Here is an 18,029-nt window from a genome sequence, read left to right on the forward strand (position 1 = left end):
AGCCATCATTGTTGTTTGGCGGGCCCGGGCTGGGGATTCGAACCTGCCACCTTAGGTGTATGTGGCTGGTGCCTTAGCCACTTGAGCCACAGGCACAGAGCCGCCCCAACAATTTAATAAACCAAATTATTACATTTTACAAATGAGAGACATTTTATGAGATACAACATTGATACAAGATTTAGTCCCTCAGGGCTGGGCAGGGAACCCCCATTTTTCAGGCTCAGGTAAGCTCAGACATCAGACTCCCATCTCTAGGAATAGATACGGTGCAGGCCATACCCTCTGAGTCCCAGCAAGTCATGAACAAAGCAACATTTACATATTTTTAAAATGCTTCATGAACTTGCATGTCATCCCTGTGCAGGGGCCACACTAATCTCTGTAGTATTCCAATTTTAGTGTCCATGCTGCCCAAGTGAGCACCTCATTTCCATAGTGTCCACAGCTGTTTAGTGCTGTAACAGCAGAGCTGAGAAGCTGGAACAGAGACTGCATGGTCTGCAAAGCCTAAAATATTTATTATCTGCCCTTTACAGAAAAAAGTTGTTAATCTTCAACCAGTAGGAACCAGTGCCTTGACCTCCTAAACTGGCAAGGACAGGCAGGTTCACATTGTACATCTGTACAAAACATGACCTCAAACAAATCTGTCCTTATCCTTGGCAGGTCTGCCCCCAGTCATTACTTAGGAAAGTTAGGGAGTTATCAGAATCTCTGCATTAAATCATAAGTGATACTACATATTCAGTTAAGTGAAAAAGTTAATCTAGAGGATTAACTCTTTGGGAAGACAAGAGTCAGTTTGCCATGCTTAAAACCCCAGTTTTACCTGTGTGGGAAAAGGTACTTGAATCCGTCCTTCTAAAATGTTGTCTGTTGTGATTTCAACCGAGCGTGTCAGCTGTAGGTCCTGCAGCACAAGGTGGTATGGGACCTGGGGAAACATCTCTTGAATCTGATGAGCCTACAGGAATACAGATAAAAAGACAGAAACGTCCACTCTCAACAATTACTCATGAGGCTTGGTGCACGGCAGACTTTGGGCAGTGAATTCAACATCATGACTCAAAAACACAGCTAAGGAAGCCACTCTACTCTGCAGATCACCCTCAAACGGTAGTCCTTATAGTAGGATGTCAACAGGCAACTGGGACAGCATCAATTTCAAAATAAAAAAGCACAGAAATCCAGCTGGATCCCAACACAAGGTCAACTAGAATATTTTAGTTTTTTAAAGTACTCGTTTTAAAGCACTGTGTATCTTGAGTATAAAAATGTGTTCTCCTTAAAGATATAATTCCTAAAAGGAACAAACCTTTTAGGTATATAACATAAAAGATATACCTTTTATGCATGTAACATGGAAGAAATTCAAATGCATCATGCCAAGTGAAAGAAGTGTGACTGGAGGATTCCATTTATGTGATGTCCTACAGGCAGCAAAACCAGAAGCAAAGAGACAGATGAGTGGTTGCTGGGGCCAGGGGCAGGGGAAGGAAGTGACTCCAAAGGGCACAGTGACATTTTGGAGAGGGGGATGAAACAGCTCTATAATATAATTTGATTATGGTGATGAGCTGAGCTGGACGAACACTAACAGCAGTAAATGTTTACTGTATCTTAATTTGTACCTTAATTTGAAAAAAAAAAAAAGGTTGTAAATAATGTTGATGTCTATTTTTGCCCTGGGGCTGTAGTTTTTAAACTATACTCTAGAAACTGTACTGAGAGGCCATCCAAGGCTCTGGGTGGGCCGGGGGGGGGGGGGGGGTCAGGCCTGGGTACACCACCATCCACACTTTCATCCATGCAGCTCTGGATTATTTTTTCCACACACGTATAGTTATTTTACAAATACTTATGTTCAAGGTTTTGCTTGTGGAAAAATCTCAGTAATTTAAACAAAAAAAGAAAAAAATAGTTGCTTTAGGAGGATGATAAAGTGTGTATGTATATATATATGCACGTGTGTGTGTGTGTGTGTGTGTGTGTATTCCCCTCCCCCCCAGGGTAACGAGGAGATTTTATTTAGGAAGAACAAAGACAAAGATTAGAGCACTTCCAAAGAGAGCTGGAAATGGGTCCCTCTTGTGACAGAGAAGAGGTGAGGGCCAAAGTCTATTATTGTAATATTACCTTCTGAGGAACATAAAGTAACTACAGACGGAGGAGACCATGTCTCAATCAGGGTGACACCTGCAGAGCTTTGCTTGTAGTACTGGTAGGACCTCCACATATCTGTGGTCCCCTTACAGTTCATGTAAATATGAGTTGATAATTTTTTTCCTGGGTCAAATCAAAGCTAACTAGGGAAGAGTACATAAAAACTTCCATAAAAAGATAAAATTCTTCTCAATTCTTAAACAGGTTACCCCTCATTTCCTAAATTAAAAAAAAAAATCCCTAAGACTCATTTTATTAGACCAAGGCTTTTCTTCCAGAAAATCTAGCAAGTTAAATATTGGATCTTAATAAAAAATGCATCATTCCAGTAAATTAGTTGTACTAAAAATAGCCCATTCCAAACCCGCATGGAACTAGAGGAAGAACAGCCAGCACCTGCCTGAGAATTCTAAACACACCAATTTCTAGAATGAAACTGTCATTCCTAGAGGGTCCCATGCCCATGGTCTGACGTTTATAAGGAGGCAGGTGGGATGGTCCACCTGCAGGAGCCTCCAACAGCTTCCTGACCCCAAAGAACCCATGTGAAGACTGCCCTGAGCCCTCACTGGGCTGCTGCACTCCCGGACCACCTTTGTCCACTGTGATGTCACTCTTGCTTTCTGCAGGTGACCTGGCTGAGGGTTAAATTGTGGATTACCACTGTGATGTCACTCTTGCTTTCTGCAGGTGACCTGGCTGAGGGTTAAATTGTGGTCAAAAGCTGGTAACATTTACCACCTTAACCATCTGTGATGTATAGTAGGCCCTTCATATACTTTGGTTTCACACCCTCAGATTCAACCAACCATGGATCCACCATGGTGTACCGGACGTGTACAGGCTACTCTTCTTGCCATTATTTCCTAAATAATATAGTATAACAACTATCTACTTGGCCTTTACACTGTATTAGGTATTACAGTAACCTAGGGATGGCTCAGAGTATATGAGAGGGTATGCATAGATTATATGCAAATACTACACCATTTTATATCAGGGACTTGAGCATCCAAGGAGGGTCCTGGAACCAACCTCCCATGGGTAGAGAGTAAGTGATGACTGGAAAGAGGTTAAAGGGGCCATAGGGAGGTGGGAGAGAATTACAGCCTTCTGGACAAGAAAGTTGAAAAGGGCCCTGAAGTGAAATGAGGAATTCTGGGTGCGTATGACAAAAGTTAACCAATTATGTGCTGCTCCTGTAAAATCAAACTTCCAGCCTGTGACCCATGACCCCCAGCCTGTGAACGACCCCCTCACAAAACAGAGATAATGATTTGTAAGAAAAAGGTAAGGATCCGTGCACACCACTTTTGCCACAAACATGAGACGAACAGGCCTCCATGCCATCACTAGTAAAGTAACAGTTAATCACCACTGACACCGAATAAAGAAAACTGGCAACTGAGATAACCCACGGCCAATGAAACCAGGACAGCAGCCTGCAGGCCTAAGGGGAAGCAATGGGAATTCTCAGAGGCAGAGGGAGGAGGAGTCAGGGTGAGAGCACTTACAGGGCACTGCCTCTGTGTGGCATCTCTCACTCCCAGGAGGGCACCCTTTCCACTCTCCTGGAAAAGCCTGTGCATCTCTCTGCTTTACATCAATTTAATATACTCTCCTTCTTCACTTTAGGTCAACCTGGCTTCTGCTCTGCTGCACTGGAGTCCCACCTGCCTCACTTTCCATCAGCCCAGTTTCATGCTCTCCCTTTGACTCAGCTGAACCTGCTAGTTCTGCTGGGTGAACCGGACCAGTCCCTGAGCAGCACAGAGGTGGACTCCCCACTAACAGTGACCGTGTTAAACACACGCACACTGTTGTGTAGCAGGTGTTTAAACAGGTCTTTTTCTTGTTCAGAACTGAAACTCTACATCCATGGAACACTTCCCATATCTCCCTCGCCCTAGTCCCTGGCAGCCACCATTCTACTTTCTGTTGGCGAGAGTCTGATGACTTTAGCTATCCCATGGAAGCGGGATCATGTAGTATCTGTGTGTTCTGATAAACCTCTCTCACTTAGCATAACGAAGGGTCACTCATGTTGTAGCATCTGACAGGATTTCCTTTTTACAGCTGAATGGTATTCTGCTGCATGTGGATGCCACATTTTCTTTATTTGCCTGTCTCTGGTGACATTCAAGTTGCTTCCACCTCTTGCTAACTGAGCTATGCCTTCTATTTAAACCAAACCCCAGCAAGACGCCTTCTCTCAGCAATGGCAAGTCCCACCCCCGTGCTTGGCGCCCGGCCTTGCCCTCCCTGTCCGAGACCTTGCTCTTTCAGTCCCGCTTCTGTTTGCTCTGCACTGTCACTTTCTGTCCCTTGTGATCATTCTTACTCATACACCGAACTTGCTTTCAGATCTATTTTTACAGAAATGCCTGTAGAGGAAAACCTGAATTTTAACTGGCAAATTGCTGCAGGGTCAGTGTGAACAACTCTGGAGGGGTAAAAACTCCGCCGGCTAATCTCAACAATCTCCAAGACCCCATTTCTACAAAAAATAACTTTAAAAAAATTAGCCAGACATGGTGGTGTGTACCTATAGTCCCAGCTACTCAGGAGGCTGAGGCAGGAGGATTGCTTGATCTCAGGAGTTTGGGGTCACAGAGAGCTTTGATGCCAACAACACCATCAGTCAACTGTATACAATCAGTATCTACAGACCACTTATTTCATCCAACAACCGCAGAAGACACATTTTTCTCAAGCTCACCTGGAGCATTCACCAAGACAGACCCCATTCTAAAACACACCTTAACAAATTTAAAAGAACAGAAATTATACAATGTCCATTCTCTGACTATAATGAAATTAGACTAGAAGTCAATAACAAAAGAAAACTGGAGATTCCAAAATACATGAAGATTAAACAACATACTATTTTTTTAAATTTCAGATTAACATAAGGGTAATACAATTAGGTTACACTGTTTGCATCTGTTGAGAAAAGTCCTAGTTGCAGTTGAGTCCTTTACCCAGGTGTGCCATGTACCCATACGCTATATCCATTAGGTAGGGGGTAAACAACATACTTCTAAATAGCACAAAGAAGAAATCTCAAGAGAAATTTAAAAATATTTTGAACCAAATGAAATGAAAACACAACATCAAAATTTGTGAGATGTAGTGAAAGAAGTGAGTGCCTGAAAGAAATCAGACAGCACTGGATATATACATTAGAAAAGACGACCTAAAACCCAACAATCTAAGCTTCCACCCCAGGGAACGTCAGCTCCCACAGTCTTCCCACAGTCTTCCCACAACACAGCGTCCCAGCCGCAGGTCCCAGCCGCAGGCCCCAGATGGCACTCGCTCTTCTCAGCTGCACTGCAAAGACCATGTGCCCTCTGTGACCTCATCGCCTAAAAACTCCCCATACTTGACTTTTCCCTCCTGAAACCCAAACTCCTCTGGGCTTGTGCTGTCACTTTCTCCTGGTTTCTTTGGTTCTCAACTAGCTGTCATAGCTTCTCCCTCTCTGCTAGACCTTTGCCCCCAGCTTTAAATATCACCTACAGATCTAAAATTTCCAATGTCCACAAGAATGGCCTGCATGAACTCTCAAACTTATCCAAACAGAAAGCTGCACCCCAGTCCTCAAGCCTGTTCCTCCCCCAGGTTGGCCTATCTTAGTACACGGAGCCACCACTGACTCAGCTGCTTAACCGGAACCCGCAGGGCAGCCTTCACTCATCCACCCTGCCGGTCATCTGACAGAACGATTTTAAATCTCTACTTCTTTTCATCTTTATTACCCACACCCCTGTCCAAGCCACCAGCATTTTAGTTTGTCTGAACTACAGCAATAACCTCCCAACACGTTTACCCACTTCCATTTTTGACCTGCTAAAATTAACTGTCCTTCCAAAAGCAAAATCATTCTGTTAAATGTCCTGCCAGTCTCCTGGTGGCAGTGGTAGAGAGCTATAAAAAAGCTTTGAATGGACTTGTAATGCTTTCACTATAAAATCTGAACTTGACTGTAGCCTACAAGACCCTGCAGGTTCTGGCTCTGCGATCTTAATTTGTACCACAACCCTGGTGCCCTACTTGCTAAGCTCCAACCACAATGAACTTCCTCAGTTTCTGGCATTTTCTCGCCTCATGGCCTTTGCACCTACTGTTTCCATTGCCTCCACCCTAATCTGCCTTCATGTCTCAGCTTAAATATTACCTCCTCAGACCTGCCCAGGGGTTTGCGCCTGTAACCCTAGCACTTTGGGAGGCCAAGACGGATGGATTGCTTGAGCTCAGGAGATCGAGACCAGCCTGAGCAAAGCGAGACCCCATCTCTATTAAAAATAAAAAAACTAGGCTCGGCGCCTATAGCTCAACCGGCTAAGGCGCCAGCCACGTACACCTAAGGTGGCGGGTTCGAATCCCCAGCCCGGACTCGCTAAACAACAATGACGGCTGCAACCAAAAAATAGCCGGGCATTGTGGCGGGCGCCTGTGGTCCCAGCCACCTGGGAGGCGGAGGCAGGAGACTCGCTTGAGCCCAGGAGTTGGAGGTTGCTGTGAGCTATAATGCCATGACACTCTACCCAGGGGGACAGCTTGAGGCTCTGTCTCAAAAAAAAAAAAATAAAAATAAAAATAAAAAAATAAAAAAACTAGCCGGGCGTTCTGGCAGGGGCCTATAGTCCCAGCTAGTCGGGAGGCTGAGACAAGAGTGTGAGGCTGCACTGGCTAAGATGACGCCACAGCACTCTACCCAGGGTGACAAGTAAGACTGTCTCAAACAAACAAACAAAAAAAAATCTCAGAGGGAAGTCCCCAAATGTTTCCTCTAAAGTAGCGTTTACCCACCACTTTACCTCACAGCCTGCCTGACTGCCTCCAGAGCACTCACCACCAGCAGTGATCATCTCCTTTGCTGGTGTTTAGAATCTGTCTCCCCAGTGAGAACTCACCCTACTTGAGAGTAAGGCCCATGTCTATCTTGCTAACACAGGTGCTATGCCCAGCAAACTGCCTGTTGCAGGAACAGTCTCAGTACATACTTGTTCAATAAACAAATTAGCAAACAAATGAATGAACCAGTGACCTTCTGAAGTATTGGCCAGGCTTATTCACGTCAGGCAGAGGCCCTGATTCAAGTAGGACTAAAGCGGTTTGCATTTTAAGACTCCCGCACTTGGCTCAGCACCTGTGGCTCAAGCAGCTAAGGCACCAGCCACATACACCTGAGCTGGTGAGTTTGAATCCAGCCCGGCCTGCCAACCAACAATGATCGCTGCAACTAAGAAAATAGCCGGGCATTGTGGCAGGCACCTATAGTCCCAACTACTTGGGAGGCGGAGGCAAGAGAATTGCTTGAGCCCAGGAGCTGGAGGTTGCTGTGAGCTGTGATGCCACGACACTCTACCCAAGGTAACAGCTTGAGGCTCTATCTCAAAAAAAAAAAAAAGACTCCCGCATTTATTATAACCACGAGGCTAGATTTAAACAATGATGAAACATGTTTCATGTTTTTTGGAAAAAACAAAGAAACATGAGGTATTTGAATGATAATATCCTTGAGCCAACAGCATGCCTCAGCATCTCAAGGCACACACGTGTAGGCACACACACACACATACTCGGTCACTCCTGGAGGAGAGGGAAGGGATGGGGGACAACAAGACACATTTGGTAGCCCTCATACGATTTTAATAAAAGGCATATCATTCACTCTAGCCAACAATTCCCTACAAATAATCTAGTAAAATCAAGGGAAAGTCCCAAAGGAAGCCTAGGCCACAACAGGGTCACCTTAGCAGTATTCAGAAAAGGACAGACTATCTGCCACAGAAACAAAATGAAGCCAGCTTCTAAACTCATTTCAAATTTTACAACACAGGAATTTGGTGGTTCCGATGAATAATTTTACAAAAAGCCCCTGAAAATTCTGCTATTCTGCCAGAACAGAGTAAGCCCAACTAGGTCATCTACACGGAGCACACAAGCTCCCGGGCACTTGCCCTCCTAATCCCTAGCTACCCTCCTGAGCAGCCGGCAGTCCTTACCATGGCATTCAGCTGGGAGTTGCTTGCCTGCGTGATGCCAAGGATGTTGGTGGTGTGCATCACTTCCACCGAGAAGCTCGGCAGCCAGCTCGCGATCCGGGACCCTGAGACAAACAAGAAGCCACACAAGGTTTAGAGCCCTTATTCTCCCCACATGGCTCCCAAGTCAGCCACCCTGTAACAATGCCAGACCTCTGGTGATGACTGTTCTTATGGACTGGCTCATTTGGTCCTCACTAAAACCCCACGTGCTACTTACTACTATTATTCTCCTTTTAGTCTTCACAGAGACATGACTCTAGTTCCCTAGGTCTTTGGTCCCCAGGGAAGTTACAAGTTAGATAACTTGCCTAAGATTGCACAGTTTAATTACAACGGATAAGATGTGAAACTAGACAGGTAGGCTCTATCAGGAGTCCTCAAACTAGGGCCTGCGGGCCACATGCCGCCGGCCTAGGACATTTATCCGGCCTGCCAGGTGTTTTTGCCGCCGCTGCCTGTCCTGCTTAGCAGCCAACTCGTCCTGGGGCCTGCAGTCTGGCCCCCCAACGGTCTGAGGAACAGTGAACTGGCCCCTGCTTAAAAAGTTTGAGGACCCCTGCTCTAGACTATGCCCCACTAGGCGTTCCAGCTTCCTAGCGGCCCTGGATCCATGTGACCCCCTCCACCTCTTGGCCAGGATCTAGGGAAGATGTTCCTGGCTCTAAAGCTGCTAGGCAGGTGAGTTTTTGTCCCTCTCTTTCACCCTGCATGCAAATTACTCCTCATTTGGACATGCCATTTTCATGTTTGTTTTCAACAAGTCTTTTCTCCAATAATCTTAAAAACCCTGATTTGGGGGATTCAAAACTTTCTTTTCCAAGAGTTCTACACTAACACACAGGCTTGTGGACTACTAGCACCAAGATGTCTGCTTCTGTTATTCCCTAAGGAAAGTGCAGCCCAAGTGATAACCACCAAGTGCTGGCTCTAAACACCCTACTATCGAGCCACGCCTTGAGGGTGTTTGTTCATTCCTTCCCAAAGAAGCACTGAAGCCTGAAATATTAAATCAAGGTAAATGGTCATCTCAAAGGTTTGCCAAACAAAATATACTCACTAAAAAATACTTATTTCATGTACTTACTAGGGAGAAATAAAGTTGACTTTATTTTGACTAAATCTTTAGTACTAATAATAATTAGTACTAAAATAAAACAGTAAATAATAAAATAACAGATTACATAGCCAGAATCCATCTCCAATACTGCTAGCATATTTCCGAAGGGCTATGTAGCAGAACCCTTATGTTAACAGCCACCAAGCCAGCCGCTGTGGACCGCGCCCTCCCCCAGCCTTCCAGCCCCAGCCACCCAGCAACCCTCATCTATTCTTCTGGGAGACATGACTCTATTCCCCTGGGTTCTCTCTCTGAGGGATTTCATCAACATCCGACCATTCCCGTCATACTCCACCCTCGGAAACTCAAATCAGAGATCTGAATAGCACTCCTCCTAACAAAATTCCAGGGGTGCCTGTTTTATAGTAATAACTAAAAACATGAACTCAGAGAATTTAGTGGTGGTGGACTGATAAAAATCAACAAACAGCTCAAAGTCAATAAAGTAAGGACGATCAATCAGCCTCAGATACCCACAGCCTCAGAATTTTAAGAGTGGCTTTTATTGCAAATCCTTTCAACACTACCGGGAGGAGAACATTCATATTTTATGAACAAAGCAACAGGGTTCCAGCTCTCCTTCTGTTTCTGGTACTCACTGGAAAGGCTACCCAAGGATCCTTCATTATAGGCTTCAATACTATACTAATACAATAAATTATTAGCAAAGGTTAACTACTAAACTGATTAAGGATGCTCTCTGAAGGCACAGTTATTCAATTTTATTACCTCTGTCTTCCTGCCTCCACCCCACAGATACTAACACGGAATCTAGGAAAACGCCTGGAGTAGCCGTTCAGTTCTATCTATCCACCTATCTATTTAATATCTATCCCACCATCTACCTACTTAACATCTGTGCACTCATCCATTATACCGAACACTTTCAATTAAACTGAAATACAGTTAGGCGTAGCTTAACGACAGGGACGTGTTCCAAGAAATCCTTCATCAGGCAGTTTTGCTTTTGTGCAAACAGCAGAGCATCCTTACACAAACCCAGGCGGTACAGCTTACTACACACCTGGACTCTATGGCACAGTGCAGCCTGTCGCTCCTAGGCTATAAATCTCCATAGCATATCACTGTCCTGAATGCTGTAGACAACTCTAACATGCTACACATCTGTATCGGCAGACATACCTAAGCACAGAAACAATGCAGTGGAAAAAATGCAGCAAAAAAATGGTATAAAAGTTAAAGAGGGCAGTGCCTGTGGCTTAGTGAGTAGGGCACCGGCCCCATATACTGAGGGTGGCGAGTTCAAACCCAGCCTGGGCCAAACTGCAACAACAACAACAAACAAACAAACAAAAGCTAAAGAATGGTACACCTGCATAGGGCACTTACTGGAAGTTGCTCTGGGTGGGTGAGTGTGACAGGCTAGGACACTACCACAGACTCTATAACACTGCCAACCTAAGATTATGAACATATTTTTCCTTCTTCAATCATAAATTAACCATAGTTCCTATAAAATTAACCACAGCTTGTGACTTTGTTACAAATAAGTTTTTTTTAATAAACACTTTGTGGGGTTTTTTTTTAACTTTCTAACTCTTTTGTAGTAACACTTAGCTTAAAACACAAACACTGCACAGCTAGACAAAAAATATTTTCTTCTCTTTATTCTATATTCTTTATATCTCCTAACTTTTTTTAGAGTACTTTATATCTCTTACTTTTTTCTGAGAGCAAAAGGACCAGTAGGAGAGAGGAAGAGAAAGAGTGTATTGGCAGAGAGGCAGGTATTCTGGCTTTTTATTGGGGGGATGTAAAGGTTTTATAGCTATGGCCAAATTAATAGGGTTTTATGTACTTTTTACTCTATACTCTTTATATCTCTTATTCTATATTCTTATAGCTCTTTATTCTATATTCTCCTTATTCTATAAGCATTTTTCTATTTTTAAAATGCGTTGTTTTTACTTCATACTTTTTTTGTTTAAAAAAAAAAAAGACACAAACACATGCATTAGTCTAGGACCACACAGGGTCAGGAGCATTAACTGAAAGGCCAATCTTGTGAGCAAAATCACAGAAAAATGAACTCTCTGCTCCCTTCCCAGCTAACAGGCACCCTGTGGAGCTTTGTATACCCAACATCTAAAAGGAGCCCAGGATGTAAATTTTTTTCTTTTTACAACTGCTAGACCTATTGACTAAAACTACCTTTTAGAATCTGCTTCCACAGCCACTAGCAGTTCCTGAGTAGCTCCTGGATAGACAGCAGGGGCACAAGCTTCTGGCCCCAGATCTTGCTCAAAACCACAGCTAAGGGCAAGATTGAGCACAAGATCTCCAACAGCCATTTATTTCTATTACCTGCCTGCCCCTGAGAAGAGAGGACAGTTCGTAAAACCCTATTAATTTGGCCATAGCTATAAAACCTTTACATCCCCCAAATAAAAAGCCAGAATACCTGCCTCTCTGCCAATACACTCTTTCTCTTCCTCTCTCCTATTGGTCCTTTTGCTCTCAGAAAAAAGTAAAATAAACTTTTTCTTCTTTCTATCTTAATCTTTGTCTGGAAAAATCTTCCTCAAACCCACATACACCAGCTCACAACAGGACGTTAACGTACGTCACTGTCCTCCACCTCCACACCTTGTCCCACTGGAAGGTCTTCAGGGGCACTAACACACAGGGAGCTGTTATCTCCGGAGGTAACAATGCCTGCTTCTGGAATGCCTGCTGAGGCTGCTGTACAGTTAACTCACTTTTTCTTAAGCAGAAGGAGTGCACTCTTAAATAACAATTACAAGTATAGTACTGTAATTACTAGGTGATAAGAATTTTTCATCTCCATTATAATCTTATAGGACTCCTGTTGCATATGGGGTCCATCATTAACCAAAATATTAGGAGGCCCAAGATTATACAGAACAATTTTAATTAAAATGCCAACCTGAGCAAGAACAAGACCTCCTCTCTACTAAAAACAGAAAAACTACAGGCATAGTGGCACACGCCTATAGTCCCAGCTACGTGGGAGGCTGAAACAAGAGAATTTACTCAAACCCAAGAATTTGAGATTGCTGTGAGGCTATGATGGTATAGCACTCTACACAGGGTGACAGAGTGAGACTCTGTCCCCAGCCCCCCCAAAATTTATATATGCTCCCTTAGGAGAGCAACCTGCTGGAGCAAGGTTTTAAGAGTTCGAAGCCAACTAACCATCAAAGTGGAAGAAGTGATTGTGTTGGTTTAGGCGAGGTCTGCCTTCAGCTGCTGCTACAGGAACCAAATTCTCATCCAAGTTCTCTCCTTGATGGTCTTCCCTGGCACGGTTATTGTCAGCAATGTTAAGAGACATTCTGCATGTCGGACAGGAGGTGTCTTGTTCTAGCCAGGAACGAAGACAGGAGCTATCGAAAAGTGCAAAATAAGATATGTGAATATAATATATGCAGCAAATGTGCTCCAATTTTATTTTCTATTTACTAGTGGTGAGACTTAAATGTTGAGAAATATTTATGGACATTATCTCTTTGCCCTACTTCACTCTGCTATACTCCTAGTGTATACTGGTGCTGCGAATGCTAATTCTTTACCATACGCAGTGATCTGGTATGGACCCCTCTTCAGTAAGACTGCATGGCTGACCGTCTTCTTTTACAACACTATTTGGCTACTTCAAAATCCATCTTGCTGAATCATAAATAACCGGGCCTCTCACGTCTTTGAGTCGTCCTCTACCCCAACGACCTTGTCCTTCACTCTGCGTTAGCTGCTAACTAACATGCTCATAACCTTACCTTTGACCTTGTCCTCAAAATCTTGACTTCAGAGATCTCCCTTACTCACTCCAGCTCTTCTTCCAGTTCACTTCCCTGGGACCAAACTTGCGAAGGCCCTTGCCCCTCAAACCCCTTTTCCCTCAGGTCCCTCCTCACCTAGTTTACCATAACCGTGCCCTTACCCTCTCCCCCAGCCTCCTCCTCCTCTTCTCTCTGCACTCTACTTTCCCAACAAGGCTTCTTTCGCCCTCTCTCAGGAGATGATAATGTCTTAATTATGAAAGACACTCAATAAACACTTATGGTGTCCATTTAAAGGGATAGGTACTAGAATAAGAAGTAGCCACTGTGAGGTCTAACTAGCTGTGTGATCCAAGTAAATCCTTCGACCTCTCTGGACTAGTCCTCTCCACTAAAAAATGAAAAGGCTGAAGTGATCTTCAAGATCCCTTCCCATTTTATGAGAATTCATTATTTTTTAAGAGCTCAAGTAGACACTGAATAAAAACTGTTCCGTGTCCTGTTTTTTAAATCTGTACAAACAGACGCATATGTAAACTGATGACAGAGTTTCAATTTGGAAAGATTCTGGAGGTGGATGGTGCTGGAGATTGTACAAGGATGCAATAGTGCTTGATGTCACCAAAGCGTACAGTTAAACATGGTCACACCTTGCCGTGATGTGCTAATCCTCAGAGCTGGTAGCAAATGGTACTCGTAACAAAGCTTTTCCAGAGGGCAAGATAGAGCTACTTCTTACTATCTCCATGTTGTCAGAGTACGCACATTCAACTCCATCACATTTTGAAATAATAAAGTACCTATAATTCCTGTTTGTGATAATTTAGTCAAATAAATTATATTTTCAACAAGTCCATTTCTCCTGATGAACACCCTTATTTCATACCACGAGTAAAATTGACCTTTGTGAGGGATGACATAAGTATATAAGGTCTTTGCCTTCCAGTAAAGCTTTACTGTGACATACTTTTCATAAGCAGATCTAAATTTGTATCATAGACTACAAAAACCTCCCACACTAAATATAATAGCAGTGGCACCTGTAGCTCAGTGGGTAGGGCACCGGCCACATATACCCAAGCTGGCAGGTTCGAACCTGCCCTGGGCTAGCTAAACAACAATGACAACTACCACAAAAAAATAGCCTGACGTTGTGGCGGGCGCCTGTAGTCCCAGCTACTTGGGAGGCTGAGGCAAGAGAATCACTTAAGCCAGCAGTTCTCAACCTGTGGGTCGCAACCCCTCTATAACAATGAAAATATATCACGGCATTAGGAAGTTTGAGAACCACTGCCTCAAGCCCAAGAGTTGGAGGTTGGTGTGAACTGTGATGTCACAGCACTTTACCGAGGGTGATATAGTGAGACTCTGTCTCATAAAATAAAATAAAATAAAATAAATAAGTATAATAGCTGAGTATAACTAGTAAGACATAGTTTCATTGTTTAAAGAAAACTTCCTAGACTTCCGTAACTGAAAGAAACCAAACTTGAGAGAAAACAAACTCTGGACTTTGAAATCTTGTAAAAATGTCTCTTATAGCAACAAATTATCTAGCCATTGTGTCTCCTAGAATCTAGACTTTTAGCTTTTCACAAATTAAGATGAATTTGCCTTAATATTATTGATACACGATCCTGCTTCCATTCCATTACCAAAGTTACAAAGTAAGCAAACCAAGAGGAAGTCCTAATTGAACCCAAAGCAGACAGGTGTTTTAAAAATAAATCCTAACTCCTCAACAACCACTAGATCAAAGAATAAATCACTTGGGAAATTAGATACTCTGAGACAAATGAAAACAAAAGCACAACATACCCAAACTCGTGGGATACAGTGAAAACAATGTTCAAAGGAAAATTTATAGCTAACAATTCCTAAAAAGAAAGCTCTCAAATCAACAACCTAACTTTATACCTGTGGAACCAGAAAAAGAGCAAACTAAACCTGAAGGCAACAGAGGTACCTACAGGAGTCAAATTCACAGGGACAGAGAATCCAAGTGTGGTTTTGCCAAGGGCAGCGGGAAAGGCAGAGGGGGACTCACTGACTAATGGAGACAAGAGTTTCAATTTGGAAAGATTCTGGGGATGGATGGTGATGGAGATTGCACAAGAATGTAATAGTGCTTGATGTCACCAAAATGTACAGTTAAAGATGGTCAAGGCTCGGCGCCTATAGCTCAACAGGCTAAGGCGCCAGCCACGTACACCTAAGGTGGCGGGTTCGAATCCCTAGCCCGGACCCGCCAAACAACAATGACGGCTGCAACCAAAAAATAGCCGGGCGTTGTGGCGGGCGCCTGTAGTCCCAGCTACTTGGGAGGCGGAGGCAGGAGACTCGCTTGAGCCCAGGAGTTGGAGGTTGCTGTGAGCTGTAATGCCAGGGCACTCTACCCAGGGGGACAGCTTGAGGCTCTGTCTCAAAAAAAAAAAAAAAAGATGGTCAAAATGATAACTTTTATGTTACCATTTTGTGTCAACCAAAAACTATAAATCCTAAAATCAATTAAATCATATGCTTGAAAATACAATTTCTAGGCTAAAATACATTATTCTTCTTAACTAGTCTCTATACTCCTTTCAGACTAACCGAAAGGATTTTGAGAAATGTGTGCATATTCCTTGTTCTTCCCGACTTTAACAGACAGCACCAGTATCCCACCAACTGCACAAACCACAAACTACGAGAAACTCCAACACCTCTTCATTCCACGCTTTCTAGCAGCCCATCTGGCACCATGCCGTCCCTAATCCTTCTCAATTCTATCTCCTCTTTATTTATTTATTTATTTATTAGAGACAAAGTCTCACTTTATCACCCTCGATAGAGTGCTGTTGTGTCACACAGCTCACGGCAACCTCCAACTCCTGGGCTTAGGGGATTCTCTTGCCTCAGCCACCCAAGTAGCTGGGACTACAAGCACCTGCCACAACACCCGGCTATTTTTTGTTGCAGTTCAGCCGGGGCCGGGTTTGAACTCACTACGGTAGGTGTACGGGGCTGTCACCCTACCCACTAAGCCACAGGCACTGCCCTCTATCTCCTCTTTAATTCTACTCCCACCACTGTAGTCCAAACTACTCTCAATACAACCCTGAACCACTGCAGCTGCTATCAACTAGTCCCCTGAGTTTTTCAAACTGCAAATATTATCTGCCAACCCCTAAGCACCTTTGAGGCCTTCTCACCCCGTCCAATGGCCCACTAGACCCTGCCTGAAACTCCTGGCTCAGGAGATGCCTCCCTCTCACACTCTGACTTCTAGTCACAGGTGTTCTTGTAGTCCCTTCAACACACCATACCCCCTCCTGCTGCAGAAATGTCCCCCTTTCTCAAATCCTCTTCCACCTGACCCTTCCCTTTGCTAACTACTGCCTGGCCTTACCAGTCACCTCCTCCAAATTTGAGTCAGATCCCTTTCTTACACGCTCTCAAGAACCAGTTCCCTTCCTACAGAGCACTAATCTCTATACTTTCACTTTCTTAAATGTGCAGTTAATTTGCATCTGACTCCTCCATTAGACTATAAGTTCCACAAAGATAAAAACCATGTGTTATTTTCACTTTAACTCTAGAGCCCAACACAGCACCCAGTGCAAAAGATATCTGTCAATAAATGTGTTGTATCACTGAGACTCCAGCTTCAGAGCCCTTCTAATATTAAAAAAAAAGGAGTACAAAAACTATTTGAGAATATAAAAGAAAGGAAGATTAAAGATATAAAAATCAGAACTTTCTCGAGATACAAAAATGCCACAGATCCAAATCCAAAGGCCAAAAAACACTTCAAGGTCCAGCAACATCCCATCATAAAAATAACTAACAGATCTACTCCAATCATGACGGTTTACAGAGGAGCCTGTCTGTAATGCTTACAAGTAGCGCAGTATACTTCTCTGGGGTATTTATGCTTCTTTGGGACATGTGAAACATGCAAAAATATGTATTCTCTCTTCCCAGTTATATAATAAGCTGCCTGAAAGCAAGGATTCCCCCCAACTCTTCTTTTAAATCTTAGAGGAGTATCTGCTACACCTCAGAGCTGAAATGGGAAAATATAAGACCACTAACACACCCAGAAATTAAGATGGCAAACTGTGAATGGGAAATAGTTCTGCTGAATACAGAAGAGGCTAAAGGGATAAAGAAGGATATTCAAGAGCTTCCTGTAACTCTCAATGTCAGCAACAAGGCCAGGCTAAAGCAGTAACCCCAGCCTCTGCTAGGATTAGTCTTGAGCCTAGGTACAAACACCCACATGCCCCGGACAGAGTATCAGTCCTGTGTGGCCCTCCTACTTGTGAAAAAGATGTCCGCAGGGCAGCTTCCTTGCAGCCTGCATGGAGTCCCAGCAGATTGCACAGTCGTCATTATTGACAGCCAGTTCCTCTGGAGTTGCGACTGCAAACCTGTCAACACAAAGCAAGCCCTGAAGGAATGTCACCACCACACATATCCTGAACATCATTTTACAGACTTCACCTTTGTAACAACACAGTTACAGAGAACTCATGATCAGTAAAAATGTTTTCATAATCAAAAACATTATAACCTATTTCTCTTCATAGCCCATTAAAAAGTGAGAGGCTGGGAGCAGTGGCTCATGCCTGTACTCTTAGCACTCTGGGAGGCTGAGGCAGGTAGATTACTTGAGCTCAGGAGTTTGAAACCAGCCTCTAAAAGTGGCAGGGTGTTGTGGCAGGCGCCTGGAGTCCCAGCTACTTGGGAATCTGAAATAAGAGAACTTCTTGAGATCAAGAGTCTGTGAGCTGGCTCGGCACCTGTGGCTCAAGCGGCTAAGGTGCCAGCCACATACACCTAAGGTGGTGGGTTCGAATCCCCAGCCCGGGCCCACCAAACAACAATGATGGCTGCAACCAAAAAATGGCCAGGTGTTGTGGTGGGCGCTTGTAGTCCCAGCTTGGG

At 43.8% G+C, this 18,029-nt stretch overlaps 1 protein-coding gene and 1 non-coding gene across 2 annotated transcripts in view; both read right to left on the reverse strand.

Annotated features, from left to right (window-relative positions):
* AMFR (autocrine motility factor receptor) overlaps positions 1–18,029 on the reverse strand; it is a 35,495-nt gene that overhangs the window by 5,503 nt on the left and 11,963 nt on the right. The window contains exons 7-10 of the mRNA XM_012806867.2: positions 17,402–17,512; positions 12,517–12,707; positions 8,181–8,284; positions 833–967 (exon numbers count right to left, since the gene is read on the reverse strand). Of these exons, the coding sequence (XP_012662321.1) occupies positions 833–967; positions 8,181–8,284; positions 12,517–12,707; positions 17,402–17,512 (541 nt within the window). The remainder of the gene's footprint in view (positions 1–832; positions 968–8,180; positions 8,285–12,516; positions 12,708–17,401; positions 17,513–18,029) is intronic.
* On the reverse strand, positions 323–426 carry LOC111726256. Its single transcript, XR_002774074.1, has one exon. It is a non-coding gene; the product is annotated as a U6 spliceosomal RNA (small nuclear RNA).

Source organism: Otolemur garnettii, unplaced genomic scaffold (assembly GCF_000181295.1).
Source record: "Otolemur garnettii isolate 467f Iridium unplaced genomic scaffold, OtoGar3 scaffold00058, whole genome shotgun sequence".
Classification (NCBI taxonomy): domain Eukaryota; kingdom Metazoa; phylum Chordata; class Mammalia; order Primates; family Galagidae; genus Otolemur; species Otolemur garnettii.